The sequence below is a fragment of the Theobroma cacao genome, chromosome 5 (genome assembly GCF_000208745.1).
Source record: "Theobroma cacao cultivar B97-61/B2 chromosome 5, Criollo_cocoa_genome_V2, whole genome shotgun sequence".
Classification (NCBI taxonomy): Eukaryota; Viridiplantae; Streptophyta; class Magnoliopsida; order Malvales; family Malvaceae; genus Theobroma; species Theobroma cacao.
In genome coordinates this window covers 29,996,284-30,011,592 of record NC_030854.1, presented here as the reverse complement: position 1 = coordinate 30,011,592, position 15,309 = coordinate 29,996,284, and the positions used below count along the sequence as shown (strand labels likewise).

The 15,309-nt window shown below is 34.5% G+C and overlaps 2 protein-coding genes across 5 annotated transcripts; both read right to left on the bottom strand.

Annotated features, from left to right (window-relative positions):
- LOC18599281 (putative pentatricopeptide repeat-containing protein At1g12700, mitochondrial) lies at window positions 250-3,953 on the bottom strand. 2 transcript variants are annotated; one of them, XM_018122377.1, is made up of 4 exons: window positions 1,799-3,953; window positions 1,612-1,692; window positions 1,162-1,303; window positions 250-803 (listed from the first exon to the last, which is right to left on the bottom strand). In XM_018122377.1, the coding sequence occupies exon 1, from the start codon at window positions 3,730-3,732 to the stop codon at window positions 1,852-1,854; it is 1,881 nt and encodes a 626-aa protein (XP_017977866.1). In that variant the 5' UTR covers window positions 3,733-3,953; the 3' UTR covers window positions 250-803; window positions 1,162-1,303; window positions 1,612-1,692; window positions 1,799-1,851. The 2 variants fall into 2 exon arrangements, with proteins under 2 accessions (XP_017977866.1, XP_017977865.1); XM_018122376.1 differs by having other exon boundaries at window positions 250-1,303.
- On the bottom strand, window positions 4,455-14,525 carry LOC18599280 (SWI/SNF-related matrix-associated actin-dependent regulator of chromatin subfamily A-like protein 1). Of its 3 annotated transcripts, none has more exons than XM_018122136.1 (26): window positions 14,222-14,525; window positions 14,047-14,101; window positions 13,874-13,965; window positions 13,733-13,788; window positions 13,501-13,576; window positions 13,324-13,390; window positions 13,095-13,161; window positions 12,876-12,942; window positions 11,939-12,022; window positions 11,796-11,837; window positions 11,540-11,695; window positions 10,668-10,745; window positions 10,134-10,202; window positions 9,970-10,035; window positions 9,738-9,866; window positions 9,093-9,149; window positions 8,549-8,638; window positions 8,348-8,413; window positions 7,237-7,305; window positions 7,059-7,163; window positions 6,797-6,922; window positions 5,693-5,751; window positions 5,549-5,585; window positions 5,283-5,405; window positions 5,017-5,139; window positions 4,455-4,873 (listed from the first exon to the last, which is right to left on the bottom strand). In XM_018122136.1, the coding sequence occupies exons 1-26, from the start codon at window positions 14,369-14,371 to the stop codon at window positions 4,721-4,723; spliced, it is 2,262 nt and encodes a 753-aa protein (XP_017977625.1). In that variant the 5' UTR covers window positions 14,372-14,525; the 3' UTR covers window positions 4,455-4,720. The 3 variants fall into 3 exon arrangements, with proteins under 3 accessions (XP_017977625.1, XP_017977624.1, XP_017977626.1); XM_018122135.1 differs by having other exon boundaries at window positions 13,874-13,968; window positions 14,222-14,524; XM_018122137.1 differs by lacking the exon at window positions 11,796-11,837 and having other exon boundaries at window positions 13,874-13,968; window positions 14,222-14,524.

Here is a 15,309-nt window from a genome sequence, read left to right as displayed (position 1 = left end):
TACATGCTGCCGTTAAATTATATTTATGTGAAAGGTATTTTAGACATTTCATTTTATTTTTTAATACTATTTACACTTTTAAAACGAACAGTCTATTTTCAATACTAATAGATCTTTGTAAAATTATAAATAAAACTTAGGGGATAAAGATATTTTATCCATTAATTAATTAATTATAAAAAAAAATTAAAAAATCACAAATAATAATAAAAAATTTACAATTAAAAAATATGGGGTATTAAATGAGAATTAAGCAAAATAAAAGATAGAAGGGTATCATGTTGTCTTTTAACACTCAAAAGCAAAACAAGTTCAGCAGGCTCCAACCTTGCTTCCTCAATACATTACTAATTGAATTTTTGGTAGCATATGAGCAAAAATATCTTCAACTACTCAACCATTTGTTAAGTAGTAAATCTTTGATCAATTAATCAGTGTAACTCTGCTTGCACAGAATATTAAGAGTTTAGACAAAAATGACCAAGTCATCGCACATTCCTCACCCATGCTACCCTGGCTTTGCTCTTTTAAGATTCCATGTATTCTTCCCAATTTGCTGTCACAGCAAAACATCTCGCTTGCTTATTCCTTCCATCTTGTTGATTTGTCCGGCAAGTCAACTTTCTGCACCTTGAGCATGATTCCAAACCTCAAATACCTCAAGACATGTCTGCCAAAACCTTCTTTCATTACGCACTGATTGCCACAGAAAATTCTTCTATCTCCCAATACTTTTGCAGTTGCTTCTTAGTGGTTCAATTGTAGGTTTTTTGGATTATCAACCCTTTCTGCCGTAGTCGAACCTATATTTTATGCCAACAGAAAAGTAAATCAATCTCAATTTTCCTTCCAATGGTTTGCCACAGCCTTCAAAAGTAGCAAACTAATCAGAAAGGGGCCGAACGGATTGGGACCATAAGTTTTGCAAGGATAAGTGAATTTTTCAGAACTATTTTGTGACAACGAATCAGCAACACCTCCCATATATACAGTCAATCCAAATTAACTGCAACCTATCCATTATGGGAAGAGTGTAAATGAATACTTAAAAAAACAAGACAAGAACCCCTTGCAAATGGAGTTTTTGGCCCTTGGTTCCAGCTTTTGAAAGTAGATAGTAAAAACAAGTTTTTCATAGAATGCAAGTGACTCAAACCACACATCAACATTGGCTGCTCTGGACTATCTCAAATTTATGCTGATCTCTTCCAAAAAGTTCCAATTACTTGATCCTCCCAAATTAGAAACTCTAGCTCAGAATGATCGTAAATCACCATGAAGCAGATTTATGACTGGCACTAGCCTACAGAATCATTAAATCAAACAGATAATTAGTTCAGAGAAAGAAATTTCAAAGCCAGAGATGCAATTCTGCCTTCAACTCCAAAGGTTCTCCAAAAAGAAAACCCAAGAAAGAGTAGATTTGACACTACATACAACATTAAATTCTAAGTCTACTGATATTGGAAATAGTCATATATGTGTAACCCAGGTAAATATACAAAGAATCAGCTTTTGCTTCTGGTGCATGGACTACTCTAGAGGACATGGTAAATTAGCTGTGAGGATTCATAGACAATCTTTAACTGTTCTTCTAATGAAAATACTTACCATCAAAACCTAGCCCAAAACCAGAAGAAATGGCAAACTACAGCTGAGCTTCCAGCTTTGGTGCATTTCCACCTAGGTATGCTGCAAAAAACACACACAAAATTAGCCCAATAGGATGAGAACACAAGGTGTAAAATATTGCTTGCTTCCTCAATGTTGGAAAAGATGTACATTGATGGAAACTTACACAATATGGGAATTTTGTTAGAATTTACTATCCTGATATTGACTGGGAAGAAATCACTTGACATTTACAATTTGATAGTCTTCAATGTTTTTATAGACTACTTCAGGAAAAGTTTGATTTGTTTCATCAGTAGATAAGAAATCAACTAGCATGACTGCCATGGGGACATCCAGAGAAAATCCCTTGTCAACCATTTCATGAAGAATTTGCATGACACTCGACATGTCATTGTTTCGAAGAAATCCCTGGACCATTGTGTTATAAGAGCAGCTATTTGCCAGGCAGCCACCTTCTTCCATTTTCCTAAACAACTCCTGTGCTTCATTTGGTAGCCCTTCTTCAAAAAGTGCTTTGATCATAATAGTATACACATAAATGTTTGGGTGCAATGCTTTGGCAAAGATTTGACGAAACAACTGCCTTGCTAGTTTAAACTCCCTAACTTGACACAAGCCATCAAGTAGAATACTATAATGGAAAATGCTAGGTTCCAACCCACTATTATGCATTGCTTGAAAGAATTCCAATGCCTCATGAACGTGACCATGTTTGCATAAGCCATCTAGCAAAGCTGAGTAAGTCATTTGATCTGGAATTTGCCCATTGGCAGACATCTCCTTGAAAAGTTCTTGTGCAGCCGAAAGTCTCCCGATTTCACACATTCCATTTATAAGAATGGTATAAGTAACAACATCAGGAATAAATCCCTTATCAGAGATCTCATGAAAAAGATTCATTGCCTCATCCACCCTCTTAGCTTTGCAATATCCACTGAACAAAGCATTGTAACTAACAATATTAGGGGCACAACCCCTGCCAACCAGCAAATCAAATATCTTTCTTGCCTCGTATATTTCACTACGCAAACAACAGCTATCCATCAACGTATTGTATGTGACAATATCAGATCCAACACCCTCTTGAGACATTTTCTTAACCACATCATGAGCCTCTGAAACCAACCCTTCTTTACAAAGTGCATCAAGCAATATATTACAGGTGACAACATTCGGCATGACATTGTTAGCCACCATTTCCTTCAATAAACTAGTAACCTCTTTCCACTGCCCCAAATTACACATAGCATGAATTAGGGAACTATAAGTGACAATATTTGATGGGATGCCTTTACCTCTCATTTCTGATAAGAGTTTCAAAGCCTCTGCAACATTTTCATCCTTACAAAGGCTATCAATGATGGTGGTGTATGTGACAATGTTAGGTGCACAACCTCTTTGTTCCATCATCCTTAGCAATCTAATAGCCCCACTAGTATCACCTATTTTACAAAGACCATTTACTATCGTACTATAACTAATTAAATTAGGCTGATACCCTTCCCTGACCATGTCATTGAACAACATCACTGCACGGGCTACTTTACTTACAATGCAGAGTCCATTAATCAAAGTGGAGAATGTTATGACATTAGGCTGGAGACCGAGTTTAAACATTTTTCCCAAAAGAGAGAAACCGAAATCCACACATTGCAAGTGGCAGAAGCAATTAATTAATATGGTGAGAGTATAGACATTGTGTTGAATACCCAGCAATTCCATTTGTCTAATAAGGGAAACAGCAGTTACATAATCCTTAATTCTAACAACGGCACCTAATAACCGACTAAATTCAATAATAGAAGGGCGGGGATGGCTATGAATCATCCGATTAAACAACGTCAAGGCTTCACCAATATTATCAAACTGAAACTGATGCTTGCCTTTCCCCCTCACATTCACAGAAGTTTCAGTGTCCGGGGAACTAATAGTAGCATAAGAACAAGAGATTTGGAAATAAAAGCAACCAGCCCTTTTAAGATGAAGGATTGGGCGACGAGTAAATAGAAGGAAAAGGATCGATATGGTGGATTTAGCGTTACCCATTTGTTGAAGATGAGTAGTAGATCGTAAAGCACCTTTCCACCTCCCCATCATCCACTCGAGAGCTTCCTCTTCGACTTTCCGCTTCTCAGTCGGAGCCAAGTGTTCCTCGGTGAAGCCTTGGTTAAACCAACAACATATGTTGAAGTTTGGGTCGGACAGGTTTGTCAAGCTCCTCGCCCTTACCAAAACGGAGATTCGAGCTTTTATCAAGTTTGGGTCGGTGAAGTTTACAATATTACATTTTATTTATTACTAGTGATTAACTCATTATTGAAGAGCGATTCTCTCTTGATAAATAAAATAGAGTTTTTCATTTTCATATTCAGATATTCTAATAGCAACTCTTTGACCGTATCTATAATATTTTTTTTTCTTGAAATTGAAACTCATAATCTATTGCATAATTATTGTTTGAAGAAGACATGATTATTTTTTGGGAAATATTATAAAATGCCTAAATACAGAGATATAAATGAACAATAAATATTCATATTTTATAACCAATATATAACAAACATATCAAACTCAATTGTTACCAACATGATTTATATTATCTAATCACAAATAAAACTAAGTAAAATCCCCTAAAATCACTTTTCCTCTGTTTTTTGACGAACAGATCTCCTATCTGACACAAATTTGACTTCTTTATCTGGAAGAAGTGACTTCCCCATTGTATGTAAATTATCATTTTTTTTTTTAATACTGAAGGGCAATATGAGTATCATGTGGTGGCTTAAAACAATACAAAAAGAAATCCTTCCACTCGGACATGAGAAATATTTTCTATGAATCCAAACGAAAACATTAAATATGCCAATGGATTCTATTACCAGGGTAACGCCAATCCAACGAAGCTTACGTTACATTCCGAGTACCAAGCATATCCCCTAAGTGGTGATATTATGATTAGATAGTGCTAATTTAGTGATTAATGTGTTTCATTAGTACAACATTAATAATTCCATGTGCCTGTACGGTACATGTCTTGCTATGCAAGTGGGGCAAAAATATAGGTATAGTACTTTGAGTAGGTTGCTCAGTGCCTGGGGTATTTGAGCTTGGATTGATGTTCAGCATCATCGATGCTGTTACAGCGCTTCATGAAAGAATCCAGAGTTTTCTGCTTCAGTGGACTTCTTTGTTGTTGGCTGGTTGAAACTTCCAAGGTATTCTCATGGCCATCAAGCATCTAATCGTGAATAACTAGAGTTTCAGTATACCAACTAAATGAAATTACGATCAACGAGTTTCATGAAACCCCTAAATTCTTACTATATTTTGTTATATGTGCATGTGTGTGATTCATTTTAGAAAGAGAGAGAAGCAAATTACCTGACCAGCATCATCGATGCTGTTACAGCGCTTCGTGAAAGAATCCAGAGTTTTCTGCTTCAATGGACTTCTTTGTTGTTGGCTGGTTGAAACTTCCAAGGTATTCTCATGGCCATCAAGCATCTAATCATGAATAACTAGAGTTTCAGTATACCAACTAAATGAAATTACGATCAACGAGTTTCATGAAACCCCTAAATTCTTACTATATTTTGTTATATGTGCATGTGTGTGATTCATTTTAGAAAGAGAGAGAAGCAAATTACCTGACCAGCATCATCGATGCTGTTACAGCGCTTCGTGAAAGAATCCAGAGTTTTCTGCTTCAATGGACTTCTTTGTTGTTGGCTGGTTGAAACTTCCAAGGTATTCTCATGGCCATCAAGCATCTAATCGTGAATAACTAGAGCTTCAGTATACCAACTAAATGAAATTACGATCAACGAGTTTCATGAAACCCCTAAATTCTTACTATATTTTGTTATATGTGCATGTGTGTGATTCATTTTAGAAAGAGAGAGAAGCAAATTACCTGACCCAGAGTTTCCAACTTGTTCTGAACAACATCCCTGAAAAGTAAACAACAAATCGAATTTAGTAGTCATTCATCATCAACACATGTTGTCGGCATTCAGAGAGGACCAAGATTACCAAATGGGGTAGCAAAAGCACATACCATATGATGTCATCAACAGTGTCATTTGCTAGCAGGTAGTATATATTAACTGAAGAGGCCTAAGAACATGAACCACATGTCAGAGTACAGGATAAACAGATAGGATACTGAGCAGTGAGAGAAAATGAATGTCTGCTAGCAGAACCCAAAAAATCCATCATGTTCCAGAGAAGTCATAACTAATGTGATATCATCACAGCTACAAATCATTTGATAGTCACAACATAATAAAAAACAACTTTTTCTGCAGATCAGTGCTATTTCCCTTTAAGATTAGAAGATTAATATTGAAAATAGTTCCCAATCTAGTTCTTGTGATTCAATTACAACTTTAAGAAATTTTTTGTCCTTTACAACCTGCCTGTAGTCTTCCATTCACACACGTTTCAAAATTTTGAATGGAAACAATGGCTTCATGAAAAGTCCTTAACTGGAGTACAGCCTATGTAACCCCTATCTGGTCAAGCTGGATCAAAACTCAGTAATGCTAGATGTAGGGCCCTTCATTCTGGTAGAAAACATAAAGGGTAGCAATAAAAAATGAGGCCCCCAAGAAGGCCCGGGGATGGAGAATGGAAAGGAAGCTATTAGGAGAATTAACTTATTTTTACGATTTTTTTTAGCTATTTTCTTATACTTTAAAGGTTCAATCTAATTTTTATTTACATTTAGGATTGGTTACATTAGATTATTAAGGTTATTTTATATTAATTAGTGTTTTCCAAGTATGACAGCTTCAAGGTTATACTTGATATTTTATGTTTCTGCAAGGTAAGGGTTTACCCATATTGTTTCAGTTTCTAGTAGGTTATGAGAATTACGTTTGATTGATGAGATAATGATATTTTTTATATTTGAGAGTTTTAAGTGATTCTGAGATTTTGGAATTTTCTTTCTTTTTTATTTTAACAATGAGATGGAGATTTGATTGAGAATTTCAGATTATTTCTGAGTGCCAGTTCTACATTACGTTAGGCTCATGTAACTGCAAATTTTTAGGTACACATCAGACTTCAGCCTTGTCAAACAAATATCAAGGTCATAATTTGCATAACATGGCAAATGAATTCCTCACAGATATAACTGCTCTGGCCTGTGGCTTACCTGGCCAATCCTATGAGCGCGATCTTCAGCTTGAATCAGGTCACCTGGAGTCCATGACAACTCTGCAAAGATAACAGTACTTGCAGCTGTTAAAGTCAATCCGACACCTCCAGCTTTGATAGATAGCTGCAATTAGCAATGCAAGAGAACTGGGATTTAACCACATTTACCATAATTAAAATTTTAAGGTTTACATCAAAATCTAAACGAAAGGAAATATGAAAATGATTAGCAGAACAATATGAAGCAAAAGCAGCCATACCACTGCTGCCCTGATAGCATCCTTCTCCTGAAAATCATTAACCAAAGCTTGCCTTGAGGATGCAGGGGTAGCACCATCAATTCGAATGCAACCCACTTTCTTCTTCTGGAAAATTGGTACATATTATAAGGATAGATCAATCTTGAGAAAATTTCAATATGAATTTAAGTGGCCTTACAAGGAGAAACTGATGTATTGCTTCAATCATGGGCTGATGATGTGCAAATATTAGAAATTTGCAGCCTGCCTGAAAGAATTATTTATATCAAATAAATATATAAGGGCCAATAAGTAATAAATTCATGATGAGAAGTAAACTTAAGACGGGTTATGAAAAATGGAGAATGCTAATTGTAAGCACATGTCACCCAAACATATAGTAAGGGCATCAAGAGCTGGATATGTCAGGTGTCCAGACTCCTTACTGCCTCTTCTTTCAAGTTTAAGGTAGCTTAACTCTCTAGCTAGAACAAATGCAGACCCTCATTCTAGATTTCTCCACTTAAATCAGTTTTAAGATGAAATCTTCAAGTTGATAAAAATATCCATTCAAATCTTATACACAATAACCAGACTGAAAACATAAGATGCTACTTTGCCAGCAACTAATGAAAGGTCCATATTATCACAACCAAAGGAGATTCAAATGAGCTAATACACTTGGATCTCACATTTTCCACAACTAATAACAGGCTTGTTAGTTGTTACTCCATATGTAAAATTTCAGGACATTTCACATTTGGCAACTTAAAGTAGACATGACAGGCAGATTAGAAAAAGTACAAGCATTGAGCTTATAAGTTATAACTATGATCTGAGCTCATCTTTCACCATGGTGAGACTTATTCACACAAAATGCTTCCTGTGTCTTTCATGCAGTCATAGATTTGTTAAGACGAAAGCACATCAACTATGATACTTTTACCTACGTTACTCAGACTTGGGGGTGAGTGACGGATAGAGGTATGTACCCGACACTTTTATGTTCAATTTTGTTATAAGTTTTTCCATATATTTGGAAGGTCAAGCCTCCATACCCATGTCCAGCGGATACGTGTTGGACACCGGTACTTCAAGGAAAATGAAGAATTGGAGCAACGCAGACTTTTACTACTTTTCCTTACAATTGTCCAATCACAATCATAAATTGTGTTGGGTCCACCAAAATTTTAGATGGAACCCACACCCATAAGAGGTGGACCGCCATATAATTCATCCTTGTGATGGATAATTGTAGGAAAAAAAAGTGTATTTGATATGCTCCCTGTTAAGACAAGTATAAAATGTACCTCAATGACAGTTTCTAGATAATCTAGAACTGCCGGGATCTTGGCTTCAGCTGAATCAGTATAAATCTGGAGGAAGAGGACGGGACCAAAAAGAATTAGTCTAGCTTCAAATGTAAAGGAAAACAATGCTAACATGAAAATAGAAATTGTGCATGTATACATACTTCAACTTAAAGTAAATAAAAAAACATTTATAGATACCTTATTTATGAGATTCTTCTCAATAAGTTTGAGTGAGTGAACCTCCTCTTCTGACCGGCGGGCCTTGATTTTTCCCTTTACCAGATTCAACTACAAAATAGTACAGCGGTATTAGGTGGCACTTTTAGATCCCTATCCCTCTTTAGAAATTTTCCTAAGGAACCTACTTGATGCAAACAAATAACATGCACATTTTCACCTCAGAAAACAGAAGAATTGTATTAAAGATTAAAACACATTAAGTCAATATGATGGAGAAATCACTGATATCCAACAATGTAATGTTAGCTATTATAGGCACATCCACACACAAGCTGAACCTGAAGAAAATGGGAACCTGCAACAGCAAGAGAGTAGATGCCTATACTGAACTATTAATTTATCAGAGAAAAATGAACTACGTAGTTTACCAATCTCTATATCAATATAACTATAAGCATATAATGTACAAAGTCAAAAAATTTAATTCAACAGTTGGCTACAATTCCACCATTGATTCAGAGGAAATTCAAATTGAAAAACAACTAATACGGAGCAAATTTACCTCCTGAAACAAAGAACTGATCTTTTTCATATCCTTTTCAGTCAACTCTAGGAAGACCTGAGAATTTGTTTCAAATTACTAAAAAGTTAAGATGGAACATAAAAGCTCAACTCCATTCAAGAAACTTCAAGTAAACGTTCATACAATGGTATAATGTACTTGCATACATGTATATCAACAACTGCAGATGAGAAATGAGAACAGGATATTATGAACAAGAATGACTAAGCATTCTTCTGGAGCCAAAAGAATATACCTTCTCATCCTAAATTTCAAGATTTAACAAATTTCCAGAAGAACAGAAGAAGCAATGCTTAATTCACACCCACAGCCACATGAGAGTCAGGACACATGACAAGGAAGTTTCCAAATATCAATGCTGCAGCACCAGACTGCTGCCGGATCATTAATCTTACTGATTCAATTTTAAAGATATTTTTTAGTCCAATAAATTAATGATGATTTCAGCACCACTTCCCACTTTTTCAATTCTTTAGACAATAGAACTATAATGCTATTTATCGTACACGCAAAAATCAACTTTTGTTATGATTCAAATATTTGATATGAAGTAAGCTCTCTAAAGTGAGGCTAGCAAGATGGAAAAAGCGGATTAGACAACAGAACATTAGCATATATCTGTACCTGTTGCCTACGCTTCATGGGTAGCTGACAAAGAACATCCTTCTTAAGCCTGCGGATCATGACTGTAGCCTTCATCAAATTGTGCAATTCTTCATGGTTACTCGCACCTTGATAAGTTCCAAATATTCCCTGGAAGATTTGTGCAACAAGAAACAAAGTTGCTCAATACCTAATGTAATGGCAGTCTTGAATAACATTGAAGATCTGTCAACCTCAGAAGAATGTTACTTACGCCTTTGCAGTAACGGTCACCATATTCATAAATTTTCCTATATACATCAGGATACAAGGCTTCCAGCTGCCAATGGTACAAAATTTTCCACAGAATTACTACAATGCAACTTCAGAAAGCTCTAAATGTAGCAAATCATTGTTTCCTGATAACATTCAGAGCACCTGCTTGAACAGCTCAATTGGTCGGGATAAAGCTGGAGTTCCAGTAAGCAACATTGCATATTGAGCTTTCTGAAATTTCAACCAAAAGCAACAATGAGAAAACTAAGTACAACCCAGCAAGCACTAAAGTCATTCAAAGTACTTTTTAGCTAATTATCATCATTCCTGCATGCTCCTTTTCATCCATATCAAAAACATGCAATCTCATGTGAAATTATACCTACACAATTTTCTGTTCCATTTTGTGAATTGCTTGCAGCTTGCTTCACCACACCTAGCCTGGTCATTAGTCATACATACCTGAATGATGAGACAGTGTTGATCTGACCCTTTACATGGTCTATATTGAATTCTTATCCACTATTATTCACCAAAACCAGCCAATTGAAGCATTTTGAAGAGCTATGCATCTTAGTGGCTTTAGAAGAATATGCTTTCAGCAAATGAAAGAATTCACCATGCATTTAAGTGTGAACATAGTCAATAATAAAGCAGATTTAAGCTCCAATTCATCATCTATCAAGAGAGAAACACCTTTATTATGGGAAGGGAAGTTGTTGTCCTCTTTGCTTGAGCATTTTTCAAAAAATGAGATTCATCTGCAATCACAACCTACAAAAAGGAGGAAGAAAATCATTGGTAGAAGCATATGAGAACAGAAAAAAATTACCAAGAAAATAGGACATCTCTAAGCGACATGAACAAGTCATGTACTTTCTAACACACAAATGTGCATGTACAACAAATACAAACAACTAAGGTTTTCCACAAATCTAATATTAAGTCAACTGTTCTTATAAAATGTAATTTGTGTCCTAGGACCTTCCGGAGAATATAAAATCTCTAACATAAAAAAGAACTGAAAATGTTTCTTTCCATCCTCCAAACTTGTCCTTATTTTAGTCATTTTAATTCTTTATAAATAAACCAAGATATTTTAGTATAAAGTTAAATTCTTCTTACTGTTCAGGTAGGGAGTAGATATCATCAACTTTACCATCAAAGTTGGGATCATATTAGAAAATCCATAACATCATCATATCATATACAGTATAACTGTACAAGTAAATATATCAAAGCAAAGATCGAATAATCCACTTTGTTACATACTTTTTTAAATTTGTTACTTTTTATTAAATTGTTTTCAGTTTCCACATTTTCTTAAATTGCTTCCATCCATAATCTCAACGCTGCCTTTTAGATGTTTTCAACAAAAAAACAGTTTAGACACCATATTGAAGTCAACCTTCAATCATCTTAAATCTTCTATTCATCTTATTAATATGTCCATTTAAACTAGGTCTTTAATCAACAAACCTCTACTCACAGACAATGGATGCAAGATGGTGATAAGTTAAACATATGGAAGAGTATAAAACTCAAAAAGAAAAAATGATTGTACTTGCCTTAAACTCTGATGCCATTAATACATTTTCTAACTTTGGTACCAAATCATAGGAGATGATGTTGAACAGGCCATCAAGATGAATACCATCCTTGCATTTTGAGGACAATATTGTGAATCCACCTTTGTTTGATCCACCCACTTGAGAAAAAATAACCTACAAGTATTCACAAGTTAGGAACTACATTTTTCTTTTCTATTTTCCCATGTGGTAAAAGAGACAAAAAAAACTTGCGAGAGAAATCCAAATAGCATACAACTATATCTGACGGAGGAATATTCAGCCACTGTTGAATCATCTGCATGACAGCAAAATTATAAGCATTTTTGCCCCCCCCCCCACCAAAAAAAAAAAATTTTTTTTCTCAGACACCTAAACCTGAAGATGATGAGCACTTACTGAAGCCCAATGCAAACGCAAAGAAGATGGTGCAAGTACAAGAACAGGCCAAGAGTCACGAATACATGCAGCAACAGCAATAGCCTGCCAGACCATAAGGATTCAATAAGCAGCCCAAAACCGAAAAATAAAATGAAAATCATAAAGCAGTAAACTAGTTTCTGTTTGGTAAAATTTCAAGAATATGATGCAACATGATCTTTTGCAAAGTTGATTCTAGTTTTTATAATCAAAATATAAATTTCTATTATTTAGCATCATAATCCTAACAATAAAGTACAAATCATGCTACATCAAAATATATCCTTGATAAAACTCCCTATCATAGTTTGTCTAATCCACAGAAAAAGATAAAGAGGAGGAAGCATTGTGACACAGTATTCCTTAACTGATAGAAGACAATTACATCAAAAAGCAACAATAGAAGATGAGTCATTGAAATCCAAAAGAAAAAGGTAAAGGTTCACGGCTGGTGTAAAGATTGCAAAACAACTACTCCATAAAAGTTAAAAATTTGTCTATTTTGCTCCACAAAAGAAAAGATTCCAATGCCTTGCCGTGAATAAATTTGCTAGTTATCAACATATTGACCATCTGAAAGATCATAATACATAGAACACTTATCATGGTTTTATCTTCCAGTGAGAAAATGCATCTTGATTATAAGCATTGTTGGTACATAAAGAATAAATTACAGAAAAGTTGACTTTGAACCATATACATACTGCTGTCAACAAGTATAAAGCAACTCAAGAGTGTCCATAAGGTACACTCCAAAAAAAAAATCTTGGGAGAATGCTTGCAGATTATTAGACCTTTATTTCTGATGCGCTATTATTAAGAGTTGGACACTATGTAGCTACATAATTCATATAAAGGTATTGAAAGAACAGATCATTTCATATAAAAAAAAAAAAAAAACTTCAATACTATTTGCCTGTAAAGTCTTTCCCAGTCCCATTTCGTCAGCTAGAAGTGCACGCCCTCCATGTTGCAATACAAATCTGAGACAAGGAATAACATATAATAAAAACATCATATACTTAAGATCAAAGAATGAGAAGGTAAAAGTTTTCATTTTCTTAAAAGAGACAGGAATTGATTACATCACAAAGCTACATTCTATTGGAAAAAAATCTCCACGGTTATCACATACCTAACACCATCTCGCTGAAATGGTAGAAGCTTTGATTCAATATAGCTAGGAATCCTGTCATACCACACTTGGGGGAAAAAAATACAAACTTTGAAATTGTATGAAAGTGAACACCAATAGAAAACTCAAATTTATTCAACAAGTGAAGAGTACTTTTATATCAGGGGAAGCTGAAAAGGAAACATTCTTACACACATAGCACAAACTAAATTATAGACGCCAATTTTACCTCGAAGATCTGGAAGTGCAGAGGCAGCAGCAATAGCACGCTGCACCAAGGGATGTAAATTCTCTACCTTGATGACATCACAACAAATAGTTAGCCATATTAAAGTCAAACTCCGCAATTTAGCAAAAAGATAGTGTATTGTTAATGTGAGAAAAACAAGGTTGCAATAGTTATAACCTCAACTTTAAAACCAGATACTTCACAAAGAACTTTTTCTGCTGATGACAAAGAAGATAGCGGGAGCATCCATAATCTGCAGTTTCAACAGTATCAGATCAGGCTAAGGCTAAGGTTGACTTAACATGAAAGTGACAGAAAATTTGCCAACCACAGAGTCATAATTCTCAGGAAAAAACATAAAGAAAGAAAAAAGCATAAGCAGATGTAAATTGAGAGTAAGAACAGGAACCTTTCTTGTGCATTCCAAGCGGCCTTAGGGATTTTACGGAAAGCATCAACTAACACCTAAATAAAGATAAAAGCATAGAGTATAAGTGTATAAGTAAAAGCAGTGTCACAAGAAAGAAAGTGATGCACATAAACATTAAACCTGTTTATAGGAAAATTTAGCAGCAATGTTTCCAGTGGCGTGGAGGATAAATTTGACAGAGAGCTTTGGTAGTTGTTCCTTGGAGCATTGATCTGCTGCTGGGAAGAAATTGGTTCAAAGCAATGTGGGCTTTATAATTCATAAGTAACAAGTACATAAAGAAAGCAACTGACCAGGTTTTGTTTTTGGCGCAATTGATGAAGGCAATGTTCCGGATGAAGCTCCAGCCTGAATCATAAATAAAAAGAAAAAAACAATAAAAACCCACAAAATGAAAAGAAAAAAAGAATCAAAACCCAGAAAATGCCACACAAAAAAAAAGAAAAAGAAAAAGGAGAAAGTAACTGCCTTTGCAGAAGGAGAATGGGTGATGGGATTTTGATTGAAAGAAGAAGAAGAATAAGAGGAATGGTTGCGCTGCTGAGCGATCTTCTGGAAAGCGTCTCTTTCAAGATAATCCCATTCTTCAGCGCTCAACTCCCATTCATCCAATTCCATTTTACAAACAAATTTTGAATTTTTGGAGCTTCAGCCTTCGCCCTTTGCTTTTGCCTTTCAGTTTGGCGCCCTGTATCTCTAGCAGTAACTTTTTTTTTTTTGGTGGCGTACAAACAAAGCTGGGAACTGAGAAGGAAATGGAAAAACTTCTGGACTTGTTAAATCCTTAACATGCAACTGCACAGTAAAATAATATACTTTTTTTTTCAGTAAAAGTAAAAGTAAAAAAAAGAAAAGAAAAAGTAAAAGCAAAATAATATACTTTATTTTATTTTGTTTAATATAATCAGATATACATATAATACAAAGTATTTAAATATTTTTAAAGCAATTTCAATTGAAAATTTGAAAGTTTAAATCTCACGATCTCAAATCAAAAAAGAATATATTGTTATAAAAGATTTTATACTAATAAAATATGAAATTCAAGAATTAAATAAACAAAATATAAATTATTTAAAAACATATAAGAGGATTCCTTCTATTAATGTATAATAATAATAATATATTAGAAGGATTGAATAAAGCATTTTTAAAATGTTGAGATTCAATTTGGAAGTAGGGATAGAGAGAGGAGACAGAAGAGTGAGGGAAAGGGATATGCTTTGTGGAAACACCTAAATTTGTTTTTGACAATTAACTTTTATTTCAATAGAGGTGACACGTAGATCTGTCCAATAAAGTTTGGTCTACTTCATTTTTTTGAATTTTGATATAAAATTTCAAACCATTTCAAATTGCAAATGAATTTGATTCAGGTTATTGATTTTATCCAAATTATTGAGTTGAGTTTCGATCAATTTTTACAAAAATAACATTTCTTACATAAATTAAAATTTAAAATTACAAAATAATATATATATATATATATATTGTAATATTTCAATTATGACTTTTCAAATCTCATCCATTTGATTATCAAATTTGGAAAATCAATC

What these genes read in the sequence shown, in the direction of transcription:
- LOC18599281 (XM_018122376.1), bottom strand. Translation starts at nt 3,732, where the DNA reads ATGATGGGGAGGTGGAAAGGTGCTTTACGATCTACTACTCATCTTCAA.
- LOC18599280 (XM_018122135.1), bottom strand. Translation starts at nt 14,371, where the DNA reads ATGGAATTGGATGAATGGGAGTTGAGCGCTGAAGAATGGGATTATCTT. An exon ending in TGCGTTTGCATTGGGCTTCA is followed by an intron (nt 11,838 to 11,938) that starts GTAAGTGCTCAT and finishes GCTGTCATGCAG; the next exon opens with ATGATTCAACAGTGGCTGAA. An exon ending in GCATCGATGATGCTGGTCAG is followed by an intron (nt 4,874 to 5,016) that starts GTAATTTGCTTC and finishes ATTCACGATTAG; the next exon opens with ATGCTTGATGGCCATGAGAA.